The sequence below is a fragment of the Abrus precatorius genome, unplaced genomic scaffold (genome assembly GCF_003935025.1).
Source record: "Abrus precatorius isolate BTA unplaced genomic scaffold, Abrus_2018 Scaffold8, whole genome shotgun sequence".
Taxonomy (NCBI): domain Eukaryota; kingdom Viridiplantae; phylum Streptophyta; class Magnoliopsida; order Fabales; family Fabaceae; genus Abrus; species Abrus precatorius.
The window spans coordinates 6776062-6795828 of record NW_020874428.1 but is presented as its reverse complement, the minus strand read 5'-3'; the positions used below and the strand labels follow the sequence as shown (position 1 = coordinate 6795828).

Genomic DNA, 19767 nt, shown 5'->3' with positions numbered 1-19767 from the left:
CAACACCACTATTTTAAAATAATCATGATTTTTGATAAATTAACCTCTATATTCTAAATAAAAATCTACTATTTAAAAAATAAGCATTAGTGGAACTATTCTTCTTCATTATTTGTTATGTGAATATTTTAAGATTAAAATTGATTAAAAATTATGGGTGAATTTCACACTCTTTTATTGCAATAATTTTAATTTTTATTAATATATTTATTAATTTATTCTAAAATTTGAAATTAAAATTGTTACTTAACTTTCTTGTGTTTTTGTATATATTTTTTTATTTTTTAAATACTTATTTTTATATATAAAAATTATCTTAATTTTTTTTTCAAATTCAAAGTTTACTTTTAGAGTCTAATATCTTAAATTTATGCTTACTAATATATATTAATTATTAACATTTAATTAAAATGTTTTATTGACGCTATGAAATAAGTATTATTTTTAAAATAAATTATATTTTAAAATTATTTAAATTTAATTAATTTTTTATTATTTTAATGCATACTATTTGTAGTTATAAAATTAAATTAAGTCAAAATAATTTTTTAAAAAAGATATAAACTAAAATATTTTTATTATATATAATTATTTACAAAAATTATAAAATTGTATTTTTAAAGATTAAATTATTATAAATATTCTAAAATAAATTTCTGTGCATTGCATGATCCACTAAACTAGTTAAAATAAAATGAGATATGATTTGAAAACCAAAAAAATCGTAATCAAGTAGGTATATTATGAAATTATACAAAAAAATAATAATCAAATTTTAAAATACTTCATAATAAGATTTATAAATATAAAATTTAATACTTAAGTTATTAAAATAAAATATTTCATATGAATTTAAGACTATAAAAATTATTTTCTTGGATTTGGTTGATAATTATTGAACCATGTTTAGTTAATGGTTATTGGATTCTATCACGATATTATTTTTTGAATATCTTTAAATTTTAAAAAATTTTAAAAATAAAAATAAATATGATTTTATATCACTATTCTTTTAATCGAGTTAGAATATAAAATGTATTTTAAAATTATATCAATTGATAATGAAGTAAATCATTAAATTAAAAATGATTTACTCTCTTCATATATCTTTCTTTTATGTATATTGACTCTTACTATAAAAGATTATATGAAAAGTAATAATTGGCAATCAATTAAGGTTAGTAAAAATGTATAGTTATATCCCATTTGCTTTTTTTACCAATGTTGTGCTTTTATTTTGTCAAAATTAAAAGTTTTCAAATCAAAATTATAAAGAAATTTTTTTGATCAATTTAGTGTTGTGTATAGTCTAAAGGTTAACTTGATAAAATCTTGAACTTATGCTTTGACTGATATTAATAGTTAGAAATTAGCCAAGATCACATCTATCACAAATATTTATTTTACTTCTTTCCCTGATAAGTATTTGAGTTTTTCAATGATCTTAGTTAAAGCGAAAAGAAGATATTTTGACTTTATTGTGAATAAAATTTAACATATGCTTGCTAACTAAAAGTCTAGTTTCTTTAATAAAGCGAGACATTTAACTCTAGTTAATTCAATTATCATGACGATTCCAACAAGTAACCTATAACTGTATTGACCGTCTTAATCTATTTGCCATCTTATTGATAAGTGTGTGTGATTTTCTTTAGAAGAATAATGATAGAAAGAGAATTAACTTGGTGAACTGGGAAAAAATACTCAAACCTAAGATGATGTACTTGGTATGAGAACAAATAGAGAAACTAATGTGAATTTATTGGGTAAAAGAGTTTGAGATATGATGAATGAAAAAGATAAACTCTGTGCAACTATTTGTAGGAAAATATGTGAAGGAAGATAATTTGTTAGATCATAATAAAGCGTTTTAATCTTATCAAATAATCAAAAAGGCTAAAAATATTATGAGAGATGAATTTACTTTGCAACTTGGTAATAGACAAGTTTCTTTGCGATATCATGACTAGTTGGGATTGGGCAAATTATGTGACGACATTTCTTATATTAACATTCAAGATACAAATTTATAGGTTAAGGATGTTTAAACCCAACATAAGTGGAATTTTTCTCAAACTGTCACTTTGATACCAACATCAATTACTTTAGTCATTCATCAATCTAACTTGGTCAATCAATAGTTATGTTGAAGATGAGTTTATTTGGTCAAGTAGTTTGGAGGGAAGTTATACAACTAAACATTGTTTTAATTGGCTCATTGGTTGGAGAACTCCGTACCATTACTTATTTTTTTGTTGGAAGTGGATTTAGCGTCTTCTTTGTGCAAAAAATATTAAATTCCTAGTTTGATTTATTTGTCTGTGATACTCTTCCCACAAATTACTTAAAGTATCATAAGAACTTAACACTTTCACGCCTTTGCTCAAGATGTCACACTTATGTAGGTATCTGGAATGATGGATTTGCAACTTTCTTTGATGCCAACAATTGAATTATAACTCAACATAAAAAAAATATTCCTTTATTGTATTCCTGGGAAAAAAGACTCAATTTATAAAACTATGCTTAATGTTATGAATCTTACCAACAAGTGTAGCAATCTCAAGTCCGTCTCATTAGGTTCATTATGAGGTTGATCAACATTTTGAATTCATCTTTAATGTTGATGAGAGTGCTTAGGAAGAGTTAGTTTTAGTGCTCTTATTAGAAATATAGATGAAAATTAACTTTGAAGAACTTTTGGATTTATTGACATTTCTAACAATATTTATATTGAACTCATAATCATGCTTCAAGAGTTGACAATGACTTGAAATCTAAATATCAAACATCTATTATGTTACTTTAATATAAGAAGGTCATAAACCTTATGACAAAAATTGTTCTACCTTTTTACAAGTATGCTAATCTCATCTGAGATACATGAGTAACTGAGAAAAGACTGAACCATTAGATACACTCTACCTAAAGGCAACACATGTAAGTTTTTTAGTTAAACTAAAATCTTATTCAAATTGTGATTTAAAAAATTAAGTCTTATCTCCTACAAACTTAAAATTATAATTTTTTAAATTTATTTCTTACTTTTCTATACCAAAAAATAAAAAATATACTACCAGTAATATATATATATTAGATAATAAATATTGTCTAATATATAATATGATAACATAAATATATTTTTTATATATTATAAAAAATATATATAACAAGGTAATTGATACTTAATGTATTTAACTTCATAAGATCAATATGATTGATCCTTAAAATATTACAAATAATTAAGATAATTATGATAGTAAATTCAATAATATTTACTTATTACTTCAAAATTATAAATAAATAAATAATTATTAAGATATATATATATATATATATATATATATATATATATATAAGTGATCATTAGATATTAATTTCATGATTTGTATTATATAATCATGAGTAGTTATATTATACTAACAATTAAGATAATTGTGATAAAAATGTCAATAATATTTACTTATTATTTAAAAAAATTATAAAAGTCATAGTTACATCCTTATGCTTATCAAAATTTTAGGGTTTAGTTATGTTTTAATGGGATAAGTATTGTGAATTTCAGTACTTCCACGGAAATTCATTGATTGTGGTCTAAGGTATTGATTTGACCACGTTAGGTTATTAGAGTATCAGTTTGGTAAAAGTTGGATCACAACTACCTTTAAAGAGGTAGTCCAATGTTTTTTTTTTTCATCACTTTGGATCAAAATAATATATCATTTATAATAATGATTTATTAAAATATAAAAATATTTATTTTAGTTTATTAAAATAAACAATATTATTTTTTAATTTAAAAATTATTTCTTAAAATTATGGTTATAATAACACATTATTAAATATTAATTTTTTTACTCAGAATAGGCTTAGTAATTTATGATGTTCCTCCTATAAGAATGTCTCAAGTGCTTTTTGCTGATGTATCATGAGTTCTACTCTCCGCTCAGTCTCAGGTTAATTTTCTTTCTTTCTTCGTAGGCCCCCTTTTTTTTTTCACAAAAGATAAATAATTTTTTGAAATTGACCAATAATTTATTGTTAAATTCAATGTAATATATATTAATTTATATTTATAATAAGTAGTATTGATGTCTAGAAAATTAAAAGAAGTAGACCAAATTTTTAATAAAAATATAATTGATGATAAATCAAGCACACCAAAATTTAAAGTATTTGCATGAAAAATATAATAAAAAGAATATAAAGAATGATAGAGAATAAATAAACACCCGAAATTATTAAGATTAAACTTTTACAAAATTTATCGTAATTATTGTCTATTTTATGATACAGCTAATTAAAGTTATTTATCATTTTTTCCGTCATTTTATATATATAAAAAAACTTCAACAGTTTTGTGCTAGATAATTGAGTTGCATCGTTATTAGACAAAAATAAATAAATAAATAAATAAAAATTCTCTAGATGTTGAATAGACCATTTTTGTGAAATTTACTTGACAAATTTTTTTCCAACCCCTCACAAATGAATTCTTACAAAATTTTGAACCCTCTAATTATATAATGTATTTTTTCATTATATATATATATATATATATATATATATATATATATTCCAATGTAAGAATATATTAAGGTGAAAAAAATATCATAGTTTGAGGAAAAAAATGTCCTTATATTACTCAAGAATAAATATTTTTGACCGTAGAATCATAATGCATATATTCATACTGTGTTATATCGATAAAAAGCAAACATAAATGATAATATTACATTGATGTTAAGCTTATATAAATATATACTTTTTAACAAATTAAACCAATAAAAGTGTGATTGCTCAATCTAATTAATTTTGTGATGTTAGTAGGATATGTTTTTAACTAATTTAACATGCACAGTGGTAAAGAGAGGGGTGTGTGTGTGTTAAGGGTAAGAGGATGTGTAATTAATATTTCAGTCCTATATTTTATTCCAATATTTTAATATAATATTATACAAGTTTAAATACATTGTCAGTCTAATATTTTATGAATTTTTATGTTTTTAATTTAGAACTTTTTAGTTTTCTTATTAACATGGTTTTATAAAAATTTGATATGTAGCATAAAATTGACATAATTATATTTTAATTAGTCAGGAATATCACACCATAATTTAATAATTAATAAAATAAAATTATGAATTAAAAAATGAAACACTATAATTAAAAATAAAACAAAAAGTTTCCAAAGAGATAAAAAATTATATTTAAATATAGATAAAGGCTAATGAATATCTTAAGAAAAAACTTAAAGCAGAAGATTTTTATCAAAAGAATGAATAATAATTTTTTTTCATAATACTATCTAACGTAATTTTAATAATTTTTAATAAATATCTTAAATCACTGATTAATAAGATCCTTAAATATATTCTAAATTATGTTTTTGTATTTTTATAAGAATCTTTTAAAAAAATAGTCTTTGATATAACTTTTTTAAAAAAGTTATTATTTTTAATTACATATTTACTCTTTATTATCGAATCTTTCTAACTTATTTATAATTAATATAATAATAAACTTGAAATATAGATAAACTTAAAATATTGTAATTAATTTTGAAAAATTAATATATTAAGGGTTTTTAATAAATTTTTAAAAAAATATTAATAAAAAGGATTTCAGAAAAAACATCTATTACTTAACTAAGAAGTAAAGCATTAAATGTAAGTCCAGCACTTAACTATGATTAATAAAAATTGATTTCCAAATATGAAGTGCCATGGAATTCGGCACCTATACTGCAAGCTGTAACAGTTCTTGACTCCCATACTTAACTATGAAGAAGAAGAATTTTGGTCTACCTATAATAAATGGTGTTCAAAGACATTCCTACAAATTTGTAGTTGTAATAATTATTTGACAGGTTATTTATTTATCTAATATTTTAGATAATTATTTAAGGAAAAACATATTTATTACGTTCAATATTTATGTTTCACAAGATAAAAAAAATGTATTTAATTATATAATAAAAAAATATGTTTTATCTTAGAAGAAGAATAGTGTATATTGAGAATTTTCAAAACCTAGGATTCAAACTCTAGTCATTTTACATACAACCTAATAGCTCTCATCACTTGATATATTTTCCAAAGTTGAATAAATAGTTGACTGTGTGTAATACCCTTATCTCAAAATCTGTATAATGTATAAATTATTTTTAATCATTTAAAATAAAATATCATTTGTAAAATTTAATGAACTAATTATAGTAAATTAATGAAAACTTCTATTAGATATAGTATCTTGTATAAATAGTTCGATATAAATCAATATAAATGATACGACGGTAATTTTAAAAGGGCTAAATTTAAAACATAATCAAACAATTCTAGTTAAGAAATTAAACATGCATTCTATAGATCTAGTATATTAATTTACAAATCATTTGTCAAAATATATGGGACTTAAAATAATAATTACATTACCAAAATATTTACAACACATAAACATACAAGTCTTAGAGCAGTCTTTTCCAAAACCAACTACTGAAGATCAGTCCTATTCATTTCCAGCGTCCCAACTCTCTATCTCAGTTAAGTTTTATGAATCCAGATCCTCGTCTGATCCCAGGTACAGATTGCCTGAATAAGCTCTAACCTCTGTACCAGTGACGCGTTCAAAGATTCATCTGGACGGTCTTCCGAGATAATCATAATCGTGGTAGGTAAATAGGTACATGAGAGCTACCGGGATCCTAACCGTACCTCTATACATATATACATAAAGTCTGATGTATTCTATTCTTAGGAAAATCAAATGGAATATTATAAGAGTAATCCATCTCTATCATAACAAAAATCCTAGATTCATCTTCTACAAGTACAACAAATTTAAAATGACATACTCTTTGATATTCATTAAATACATAATTTAACCTAAAATATACAGAACTATCTATTAATCTAATTTTTCCTTGAGGTTCCGTCATCTTGGGTTCCTGAAAATTTTTAGTAAGGATGAGCATCTATTCTATCCTTTACAAACATTTAGCATAAAATCATAATTTTAACATAAATACAACACATTCAGTTTCATGAATTTATATTCACAAATATGTTCACATCACACATAACAATCAACAATTTATTATCCATTTTCCTTTCTTTTATTCCAACATGCACTCCACTATGATCATAGATACCGCTGCCTCCAGCACTTTTTGAGGTCTTACTTAACTAAGTAAATAGTCGTCAGTTAGCCCATGCTCACAGATACAACATGTACAATAATCCGGCCCCTTAGCAAAGACATAGTCAGGAGTCTAGTCAGGAAACGAGTGTGAGGCCATGCGATGCATTCGCTCTTAGAAAGAGTGTATACATATATGCGAATGTTGTTCACCACCCTATATTTTTCTTAAATTTTCATCGTCTCTGGACTTTATAACCTCAGTGTATCTCTGTAATTATTTACACTAGATCAAATCCATATCCGACTCTTAGGTCATTCTCAAAATTATTTTCTTTCTTACTCATCAGATCGTGCTTAGTAAAGCACTTCCAAACTAAGTTCATTCCACGCATACATTTATTGATACAATTTCAACCATAAATCTTTGATATCAACTTCATTACCTTATATCATTTTACTCAATATATTTCATAAAATCATACAAAACCACTCAGCAAATTCCATAATATTCCATATCAAGTACTCATTATACAATATAAATAAGCATACATCAGCCCCTTAGCCCAGACAATCAATCATTCTAAATAATCAAACAAACATATCTTCATTCACACTCTACACAACAGATATCTCCATCATCTATTCTCATATCATATTCACCTAACAGTGTTGTATGAGTATAAATAAATATTTTACTATAACGATAAAATAGAGCTTTCCTTACCTCGAAGATGAGCTTTCAGAGAGATGTTGAAAAAGGATTAAAGGTTACAGATGGAAGTTCACCTTTTGTATCAAGAGATACCCATAAGAACAAAAACATGAAAGATGATCGAAAAAATAAAGTTTTACTCAAAAAAACTTACCTAAAATCACTTAGCTTCAACGTCCAATTATGAAGAGAAATATGAGTTTCTGAGGCTTTTATCTAGGTAAAAGGAAGAGGGAGTTCATAGAAAACTAGAGAGAGGAATGTGAGTTTGAAATAGAATAAATTTCTCATATGAAAAATCTCTTAAATACCCTTCAGCCTGTGTGTTCTTGCTTGAGCGAGGGATATCTCGCTTGAGCGACGAATATCTCGCCTGGGTGAGATATACAGACAGTGGTCTCGCATCCTCTTTTCTGATATGCTCACTTGAGCGAGCTCCATCTCGCCTAAGTGAGATAGTGTCCAAAGAACATACCATTTTTTCCTGTGGGTCCTCGCCTGAGCGATCCATCTCGCTTGGGTAAGATCCTTAGTTTGCCTGAGCGAGATTACTCTGGGAGAGGTGATGATTGGGTCAAATTTATCTCATCTCGCTTGAGCGAGATAGTTTTACAACTTTGTATTTGTGCACGCTCAATCTCGTCTAGGCGAGATTTACCTCGCCTGAGCGAGATCTTTTGCACCAAAACTCTTATAAAAATCCTTTGGACTTACATCTAATTACATTCTAATACTATGTAATATTAAAAAAAATATAAATTATCAAAAACTAAAAAAATGATGTTATAGTGTGAGTACTTTTATAACACTTTTATTCTCTTTTTCTTTTTCTTTTTGGTCAAAATTGAGTTTTATAAGTGGTTTGGCGTTTCAACTATTGGGAGCGTGGACTTGTGTTTGTGAGGGCCTAGCTTGATCCTTCTAGCAAGTAAACAAAGAATTTTTTTAACTAGAAACTAAAACAAATCAAGACAAAAAAAAAAAAAAAACAAGGAAAATGCTCTTTACATGTTTTTTTATTAGTTATATTATCTTTATAATTTTTTATGTTTTAATTAAAATACATCCTTATGTAAGATAAAATATTTAAATTAATGAAACACATTTTAAATAACTTTGATACTTTATTTTTAAAATATTTTCAAAATACTCTTTTGGAATTAGATTTCTAAAAGAACGTTGGAAATTTATAAAATTAAAATTTTAGAAAAACAAAAAAGAAACACGTTTGAAAGGGGCTAAGGGTCTCTCTAGTTACTACATGAATGCCTAAGAGATAGAAAAATACATCCATTTATTAGTGGAGCCCGAAAAATATATGGCTAGATAACATTTTCTCATTCGACTGAAACTGCATAATCCAAAAAGCAATTTTAAGATTTGGGTATGTTTTAAAGGTTTTTGTTTTGTATGGGTTACAATACAAGAATGGTTACCACAAGGTTATGATGATTATAGCATGTTATTAAAATTTGAATTAGGAGCTAATTCAAGATTTGAGAATTTATGTTTTGAACTTAGATAAAACGACTTGCAAGCTTGTAGCTTCTAATTATAAAGTTAGTTTTGTTAATTTTTCGTTAACAGCTTGTAGTTATATAAATAACTTAAAGAATTAAAATTGTTTGACAAACTAACTATGCATTTAGCTTATTTGTGTTAAATAACTTAAGAAGACATGTAATATTATAATATTAAAATTAATTATTATTATTTATTTATTTATGATTAGTTAATTAAATAATTATATACATAAATAAATTTCTCTTAATATATATTTAAACATGAAAATTTTTATATATATGTTTTTTAATATAAAATATATTTGGATAGAATAAATAGAGAAACAAATGAAAAAATAGAGAAAAAATGATTGAGATTGTTGTGAACATAAAGAGAATAAAAAAGACTAAAATTAATGCATATACATCAAATTTTAATTGTATAACAAATAAATTATCTTTATTTTTAAAACAAAAAGTAGAAATGTCATAAAAAAATTGATAGCTAAGTTTTGAAAGTTAAAACATTACTTTAGCTAGCTTTTGAGTTATAAACTTTTTTCATTTTATATTTATCAAATAACTTTATAAGCTTAGTAATTGAGTCAATAAGTTACAAATTTTTAAATAAATTATATTTTTTTTAACCAAACATAGCCTTAATTAATTAATTTATTTATTTAAAATATTTTAGATAATTTAGAGTCATAACTTTTTATTATATATTTCAAATTGGTTGTTGACCTACAAACATGAGATTTTTATCTTGTCTCCCACACCAATACGAGACTTCTTCCTACCACTTTCTTTGAACTCAAGCTAGCTTTAACCTAGTTAAAACTCACATTTTAATCACTTTTTTAGCGTTGACTTTTAAGTTTTGGCCTCTTTCAGGTCATGCTTTTGTTCTTATTGCTTGAATTTTTTTATAATGTCACAAGTCTATTTTTTTCTTTTATGTTTTTTTTTCTCAAATACTTATTTAATAAATTCTTGTCACATGAGAATTTAGCAAGTGTTTGAAAGAGTGTGTGAGGAGAGGAATTTATAAAAGTAATTTATAACTTTTATAAACTATTTTAGTTTATTTTAAATAAAATTTTTGGTATAAGTTATTCTGATTAATTTTATATTTTAATTTACATCATAAGCTCTTCTATATAAAACTTTATTGAATAAATAATTAAATTACTAACATTACACATTCTTATCAAATAAATTTAACTATAAAATTTATTAAAACAAGTTCAGAAGAGTTATTTTAATAAATTCTTTATAAAAAAAACTAAAATATAATATAATAAATTGTAAAAGTTATAAACTATTTTCGTAGACTTTTCGCAAATTCTTTCAAATAGCCTTTATGAGCAAGTCACAAAGCTAAATCTCTAAGTGGAGCTGTCTAGAATCTAGTGTAATGAACAAAAATCGCATGAAAATTCCAGCCCTCGAACTTTGACGAACTGTGGCCTGACAGAAACTAATTTATAAATTCTGAGATTTAAAGCTGTAACACGGTACAAGTTACACAACGTTTATTGGTGATTTCCCTCTGAAATGGGAATTAAATGATGACAGCTCACAACATGTCGCATTAGAACTATATTCCTATTTATTGCTTCACTTGGCACTATCTGTTGTGTCAGTAATCGTTTATAAAATATGCCATTGGGAAACAATTATCAAATACTGATTTTCCAACAAATACCAGCTGTAAAATTGTTCCTTTGATTTTCCTGGTCCTGTCTGAGCAAAAATATGAAAGATAAAATATAAAACTAACAGCAAATAATCCGCACTTGAATATCAAGTTCAAGACCAAAATCGTACATCGACAATTAAAATTGAGAACACTATTCACTCTTTTGTTTCTTGCGGTTATAGAGTGCATGAACATAGTCAGATAAAGGCATCAATTGATAATTGAAGCGCGTTGCAAGAGCAAGATATGCACAAGATAGGCCCACATACAGTTTGAACCAAAAGAGAGAAAAAAAGGTTAAATACGTAAACAGGGAAGTAAAAAAAACTATCACGGTAAAAGAGAGAAGGCTCTTAAATGTAGAAATTTCCTTTTCATTTAGTTGGTTAGGGAAATGACCTTGAATCTTGAAATCTGAAAGCAATTGGTCCTTGATCTGAAATGTATTGATTAGCCAAGAAGCAGCTTTAGTTTCGGACGCCGGAATCTCCTCTGCAGGAATACGCCTAATGTGCAGGTGCACTTCTGAAGGGTCAACACCAAAAACATTGTCTAGAAAAGAAGGGCAGTGATTCTTGTATGCAATTGTCACATCGTATACTGCATGTAATCGAGTGAGAAGGTTCAATAGACTATTGCATAACGGATTTTGAAAGGAGTTACAACATAAAGACAGTTATAATAGTATTGTGCAAATCAGTAACTGATATGTCAAAAGATCATTGAATACATGGTATGAGCACACTTGGATATGTGAACTAATAATATTACATCATCTGTTTTCTTATCAACTTATCATCGATCCTTAAAATTGGTATTAAATATTTAAAGATAATTAATTTTTATTAAAAATATATATTTCTTACACTAAAAATATAAAAGCATATAATCATTATGAATTGACTTAGTATCTTATTAAAATGTCCAGAAATTATAAAAGAAACCTGCATCCAATGAGCCTCGTAGAACTTCTAAGCAAGCATGAAACCCCTTTGTTTTCGGAAGTAAAACATTTGTCAGCACAGGGAGCCCAGCTTCAGCAGCAAATTTTTTACCATCTTTACTCTTCTTTTCCCTACATAAAAAGCGAACAGTTTGTCAGATGTGCTCCTATATTGAATTTTATTGTCTATATGAAGGGTATAATATGATACCCAAATTTTAGTATGCTAGTCAAAACACAACATAAAATGCACACAGAAAAAATGTCAAAGTAAATTTTGGAATTGAAATGTGGATTTTATTATCAAATGATGATAAAAACACTTGGAAATTAAAAGATAAGATCTAAGGTAAGAGGGATATCAGGTAGTACGTATAATCGGTTCCTTCAGGAAAAATAGCTAGCCATAAAGGATCGTGAGGATCCTTCAAGGTTGAAAGCTTTTGGTGCAATATTTGCTCATCTATCTCCCACTTCCTCTCCACCGCAATGAACTCCAGAATGTGAAATCCCCAACCAAAGATAGGTAGTTTCATCAAGCTGCTCTTAAGGATGTATTTTATGCATCCCAATCTTCCTTTTCGAAGTGCAAGATCCCACAAGTACATCCAATCAACCTCAGTTCTGTGATTAGCAATAAGTAAAACCCGTTCCTTCATTGGAATACTATCCCCAGAAAAGACAACTTTTGTTTTGTTTATCTTTTCGAATAGAGAAGGCCACAGAGCTAGCCAAAGTCCAAAGATGAATGACACTGTCTTCCTACTACAACGTATGCTGAAAAGCCGCAATCCTACCACTGCCACTGGCGTAAAATAAACTAAACACATAAAAGCTGTGGAAAGAAATACCACTAAACATATCAGACCCCTTAAAAACCTAAAAGGGGTCAAAGGGCGGTGCTTTAATCTACTTTCAGATTTGACAGGACTGCTACCTTCCATCTTCTTCAAGAAACTGTTGAAAAACCTCCCTTCTGCAATAATGTATTTTAATGTTATTCGATAATCCCTAAAATTCTGCACAAGTATTAACAACAATGACATAAATCTACATTAATAAGTATTTATTGAAAAGGAAAATGTTTGTTATATTAAAAACACAAAAATCATTTCATACTTATTTTGTATGTAACTAAATTAGTAGTATTTCATAGGGTATATTAAATGCTTCTTAACTAGTGTCCTTTAATAGGATCCGTTGTCAATAAGTTAAATGGGAAGTAACGCATGTAGTATTTGCAACGAGTTCCTCCCATATCCAGGAAAAAGCAGAAATATGAGAACAGTCACTTGATTATAATTTCTCCACTATACAAGTTGGGCAATCCTATATTCACTGAAATAATAAAAAGAGAAGAGAAAATCCAATCGTAAAACTCAATGAAATCTAAATGCATGGTTTCTGATGTCCCACCATTGAGAGGGCAAGGTTTCAGGTTGGTTCCTATTTTTAAAGTAATCTCCGAATTCCAAAAGATGATCTTCCAGCCTCAGTTAATCTCAAAATTTGTAGCATATTTGCTGTATAAAAGTTACATATGGGTTGAAAGTGATGCTTTTCCAAAAATATAAGTTCAGTATTCCTTTCAGCAGAGACATTCCCAGGTAGCAGAGGAACAAGACAGTAAATACCGATCCCTTTTAAATGCGGAATGATTAATTGCACAGTAACCTAAAATCTTGTAAACAATACATTCCAATTTAAGAGTCTAGTACCTTGACACAGCAACTTGCAAAGAAGGTGAAATGTCAAATCATCAACCATCGACACAGTAAAATACCCATGCAAACTTGTTAAATGGCAAGTTCGTTTCACAAAGAAAAGCATTTTTCTTCATAGGTTTAGTTTCCCTCGGCGTAAAAAATGGTATCATTAGTGGAGAATGTCATAATTCATAAGCATAAAAAAGCATAAAGCGGAAAAAATACAAAATTATTCGAGGTACAGTAGTAAGAGACAGAAAACACCTCTGAAATAACACGGGATTCTTGAAACTTTCAAGACTTCATGCTTGCAACATAAGATGTCTGCTTCGCAGTCACTTTCGCTTACACTACACTCTCAAATTAAACTTTACACCATAAGCCCTCATATAAAAAACTTATTTAATAAACACCTAATTAAATTATTTACCTAAACACTCTCTGAAGGTACGTTTAAAAGAGAGTCTATTAAGAGCCTGCGACAAAAACTTAGGACTCTCGTACGCCCTTTTTTAACTTATTTAAACAAGTTTATGCTATTTTCAACTTATGTTTGTAATTCTCTTATATAATCAGAGCTTACTGAATAAGCACATAATTAAGCTATTATCCAAACACTCCCTAAATCTAAACGTTCTACTAGTGATGACAAATTTAAACCCATTTTAACACATCGATTTCTCGCAACAATAAAGACCCCAATCCCCTTTCCTCTTATTGGTGAGCATGTACGTTTCGAATCTCCAGTCCAGTTAGCGAAGTTCGTGAGATTATACTATGATAAGTGACAGCCGGTAAACAAGACACATCATCATTGTATTTGCAAGAACTAAAAATTGTAACCCCCTTTCTTGAATTTAACATTTAAAATCATCAAACAAAAAAGGGAATTGAGATTGAATTAGGAGAAGGCAATTAATAGGGAAGGAAACAGAACCTAAAACATTTATGAAAGGACCTGAAGTGAATCATGAACTGATAAACAAGTGAATATAATAGCGAGTTGAATCCAAAGAAGAGGTATAGGTAGGTATAAATAAATATATAAATATATGAATATGAGTTGTTGACTTAGAAGTTAGAACTCACCGTGCAAGGGAGATTCTGAAATATGAATCGGTTGCAAATTGTGTTTGTAGAAAAAGAGTTGGATGATGAATGAAACAGGAAATGCGAATCTGAAATTGGTATACGGTAGAGTTAGAATCAGAAGCGGTGAAGCACAGGGAGATGCGAAGAAGAGAAGAGAAAAGAAAAGAGATAGCATGCCATTGCCAACGGATTTGGGTCCACTTTGGGATCCAGATCCTGTTGTCCCTGCCTCCACTTATATTCTCATTTACTCATTTTATGTTTTTTATTTATTACTGCGTGTCTGCATTTATTCTTATTTATCCGTTAAACTTTATTTTTTATTTTTTATACAAATATTCAAATAATGTCAGTCATATTCTTTACATGTATAAAAAGTGAGAACGATTGAATAAAATGAAAATTATTCAATATGGTTCATTCACTTTTTTATTTATCAATTAAGATAATAACATAAAAAATTTTAAAAATGATTTTCCTTATTTAATATTAATATGTCTTTTATAAAAATGGAATTTTTTATCCTCTTGGAATTTGAAAATAACAAATAAATAAACTTTTACATTAAATATTATAAAATAATAAGTGAAAATATATTTAAATTTTAGATTTATTTAACATACTTTTTGGAATTTATTTATTTTTAAATAATATTTTTTTTGAGAAAAATACTACTAGCATAGTAGTGTTAAATATTCTTTACTCAATATTTCAAGTTATTGACGATAATATCCTATTATATGTTTACATGAAGGACACTTTAGTAAATATGATAAAATGGGAAATAATAGAATAGAAGAAATAATTAAAATAAGACTAATAAATATAAGGTATATTTTATCTTATTTTATATTTAATATATATATATATATATTAAAATAACGAGTAATATGTTATAGAATAAAAATAATATTACAAAGTAAAATAAAATTATCATTTCTATTAATTAATAATAAAAATAAGAATAACATAATGTATCTAATTTTCTTATGCTACCTCCTCAATATATCCAAAGTGTAGCACACAAGACTTGACAAGTGACACCAACCGCATTTCTCTTGCTTCTAGAATGGAAACGCTTATCATTATTATGGTGGAATGTTGCTGTTGGCGAATCATTCGAGGAAGCTTTCCCAAAAACCTCACAAGGGAGAATGGCATTGGTAATAAACACCCATGATTGGAGTTTGATGGTTTCCATGGCGTTAAGTACAAATTGTCGACACAAGTTATTCTCCTTCCAATCATATAGTACTCTCTTTCTTTGTTCTTGGGACAAAAATTGCAAGACTCTTATACTTTCAGCAAACTATTCTTCTAATGGCTGTATAGGAATATATGATCAAACATTAATAAATAATATATTTGTTAAAAATATTAAATGCCATGTTATTTTGTTAATTCAATTAATTGTTTAATTTTTATAAAAGTTATATAATTTAAACTTAGTTTTTATAATTCTTTTTATGATATAGTCTCTTCTTTTTAATAAAATTATTTTTAATCCCTGCTAATTGATATAATCTTAATTAATATGGTTTATTGAAATATTATCATCGAGTGTTAATTTTTAATTATACTACATTAATAGAAATTATATTTTAACAAAAATGTTTATAAACTAATTATATAATTTGCGTAGAAATTAAATATTTAATTAAATCTATTTGTTTTATACCATATATATTTTTTATCCAAGCTCTAAGTAAGAAAGAAATTTAAAAACTATAAATTAAGTTGTAATAACTTTTATTAATTTATTCCATATTTGATGATTTTTTTTTTTGCTAATGCATACTCGATGATATTTAATGTGTGATAATTTATAATTTTAATAAACAGTTATTGTATATATGCCTTATTACATGCTCTTTGACATATGTTAACAATTTTTTAACTTCATAAATAAATTTAAAAAATAAAATATAATAATTTTTAAAAAAAATATATATTTATTATACTTTTAAAATTTTAATGCAATGATTGTATTTTTTTTAGATAAAATTTTATAACTTTTACGTGATTAAACTCAATTCTTAAATAAATGACTATATTAGTTAAAAGTCTTTCTCTCCGAAAAAGGTTTTCTTGCATTGTAAAGAGAGACTCTTCCTCTTTCTCTGCTAGGATTTCTCAACCCTAGAATTTCATACTAAATGCTTGTGTTGTCGTGCTTTTGACGGGTCGATTAAGCAGGTTATTAAGAGGCATCATAAAAAGGCTTCCATTGTGCTGTGATCTAGAGGTAAAGGAAAGCTAAAAGCATGAATCCTTTAGAGGAAGATGTTCAGTCTAAGGAAGAGTTGGATCTAATGGTTAGAAGCACAAAGAAAGTCAAGATGAACTCATAAAACATCATGAATATGGTGGATCTGCTAGCACAATGGAAGAATAACAATGAGGTCCTCTCAAACCAGGTGCATTCTTTCCCTAAATATCCTCTTTGCATGTCATATAAGGATAAAGTTATGATTGGTAATAACATGGATTTGACTTTTAATGATAAAGAAATGATAAAGTTTGTTTTGGACGAGTTAAATATTTTTCAAGAGTTAGATGACATGGACACATACAAGAATGAGGTACGAAATCTCTGCCCTGAAATAAAAGTGCCCCAATAGGGCTATGAACTCTGGTGTAATCCGTGGAAGTTCATTCTGATTGTGAAGTTTTTAGGTAAAAACATTTCTTTCAACTTCCTTAATTCGAAGCTTAATAATATTTGAAGTAAAAATGGTAAACTTAAAAAATTTTGGATCTCAATAATGAATTCTTTTTGGTAAAATTTGAAAATCTTAAAGATTATAAATATGCCCTATTTGAAGGCCCCTGACTAATATTAGATCATTACCTCTTTGTTCAGAGGTGGAGTCTTTCTTTAGGCCATAAGATTATCGTCTTATGGTATGTTCAGGAGGAGGTTTTTAGAAGGAAAGAGAGGGGAGGACATATTTTTAATTTAAATTAAAAGAATTATATATTATTTATGATGATAAATATATTATTAATATATTAAATTTTTGTTAATATATTAATTTATAATTTTTATTTTTAAAAAATATTAATTATAAATATTTATTTAAAATATAAATTTATGCCCTCTGCTTCTCTCTCCTCCAAAACCTCAATTCCTAAATAACCCTTAGGAAAATTGCAGTGTGGGTTCTTGTTCTTGATATGCCTCTAGAACTATATAATGAAAAAAAAATTTAGCAGGTTGGTGCCTGCTTAGGGAATATGTTAAAAATAGACCCTCACACTTCCTTAATCTCTAGAGGTAAATTTGCTGGACTCTGTATCGAACTAGACCTCACTAGAAAGTTGGTTTCTTCCTTTATAGTTTTGAGTTAAGAGTTTACGGTCGAGTATGAGAGGTTGCACTTGATTTGCTTTCATTGTGAAAAATATGGGCATAAGGCAAAGTTCTGTAATGAAAATGTTAAACTTAACCAAGGAAATACAAAACAAAGTTCTTTACCTATTAGCAATAGTATAGAGAGAGAAATTGATCCTGGTAATCCATAAGCCCAAGTTAGGGATAGTAATCAAGATAGTTATAAGGATAATAATAGGGAAGGACATAATAGATTTGGTCCATGGATGTTGGTTAAAAAACTTATTAGGAGGAAAACAGGACAAATCAAGAATAATAGTAACCCATTTAGTTCTAGTAAAGGTAAGGAGTCTCCTAAAGGCTTTAGGTTTGACTTCTTAGGTAACTTCTATGAGGATCTTAATAAGGAAACATGTATTGATAGTCAGAATTTGGAGTTTACTAGTTTTGGGATATGTGCTGAAAATAAAAGTGAGGGTGTTTCCCTTAAATCTAAGTAGTATAGCAAAAGCCCTTCTAATCATAATCCTCAATCTAGTTCTAAAAAGCCACCCAAGACAAAAGTTAAAAACAAAATAGAGAATTGTGGGGGTGATTTTAATGCTGACTCTGTGAATAGAAACCAAGAATTGTCTAGTACTTTCTCTACCAACCTAGATAAGGAAAGTCAAGATAATATCTTCCGGTTAATGAGTAATGCAAAAAGAATTAGAGAATAGTGTCTCTAAAGGTAGGTCTATTCAGGATTTAGTGAGAATGCACCTTAATATAGCTTGGATGCTTTAGCTAGCAGAACCCCTTGATAATTCCTTTGATATGGATGTTGACCTAAAAATTAAGTCTAAGAGTGGGATACATAGTAGATTTATTAATCCCTTGCCTTTGGACTACAATTTTGTGAAGGACCAACATCTTAGAGATGCTTTTTAAACTTTTTTCTCCATATTGATGAATTGTTTTTTCTATAATTGTAGAGGTAATGGTAATAAAATCTTTGCTAAATTACTAAATGACTTAATTAAAATTCATCACCTAGATTTCATTGCTTTATTTGAACTTAGAGTTGTCTTGATAGGAGTGACAAAATTATTAAAAAAAATAAAAAAATTAGATGGTTCAGTCAAAGTTGATGCCATAGATTTTTCTAGAGGTATTTGGTGTTGCTAGAATACCAAGAGGATTACAACCTCTATGATTTCTAAAATTAAATTTGTAGTTAACCTTAAAATTAGGAATGTTGATTAGTCTGACTGGATTTTATCTTCTATATACATTAGCCCAAAGCATCAAGCCAGATTTGAATGCTGGAACGAGTTAATATAATAGACTTTAGTAAATTTGTCCAGAGCTCTTGGTGCTTAGTAGGAGTCTTCAACTCAATAATATTTTAATTTGTGTATTATTTGATGTTTAGGGTATATATTTCATAAGGCCTTTTCCTAAGTCCTTAAATAATTATATTTTTGTGGTTGCAGATTATGTTTTCAAATGGGTAAAGGCCATAGCGCTACTCACAAATGATGCTAAAACAGTGGTTAAGTTTTTAAAGAACAATATTTTTGGAACTCCTAGAGCTATTATTAACAAAATATGGTGTCACTCATAAGATAACTACTCCTTATCATTCTCAAACTAG

The 19767-nt window shown here is 27.1% G+C and overlaps 1 protein-coding gene across 8 annotated transcripts; it reads right to left on the bottom strand.

The window, feature by feature from the left end:
- Positions 1 to 10327: 10327 nt before the first annotated feature.
- On the bottom strand, positions 10328 to 15018 carry LOC113846388 (probable 1-acyl-sn-glycerol-3-phosphate acyltransferase 4). Of its 8 annotated transcripts, XM_027474575.1 has the most exons (7): positions 14975 to 15006; positions 14795 to 14883; positions 13718 to 14055; positions 12937 to 12975; positions 12372 to 12804; positions 12001 to 12131; positions 11043 to 11656 (listed from the first exon to the last, which is right to left on the bottom strand). In XM_027474575.1, exons 3-7 carry the CDS (start codon positions 13827 to 13829, stop codon positions 11208 to 11210), a joined length of 1164 nt encoding a protein of 387 aa, XP_027330376.1. In that variant the 5' UTR covers positions 13830 to 14055; positions 14795 to 14883; positions 14975 to 15006; the 3' UTR covers positions 11043 to 11207. The 8 variants fall into 8 exon arrangements, with proteins under 8 accessions (XP_027330377.1, XP_027330373.1, XP_027330381.1 ...); XM_027474580.1 differs by having other exon boundaries at positions 10814 to 11100; positions 11456 to 11656; positions 12372 to 14055; XM_027474576.1 differs by lacking the exon at positions 13718 to 14055 and having other exon boundaries at positions 10328 to 11656; positions 12372 to 12975.
- Positions 15019 to 19767: the final 4749 nt, after the last annotated feature.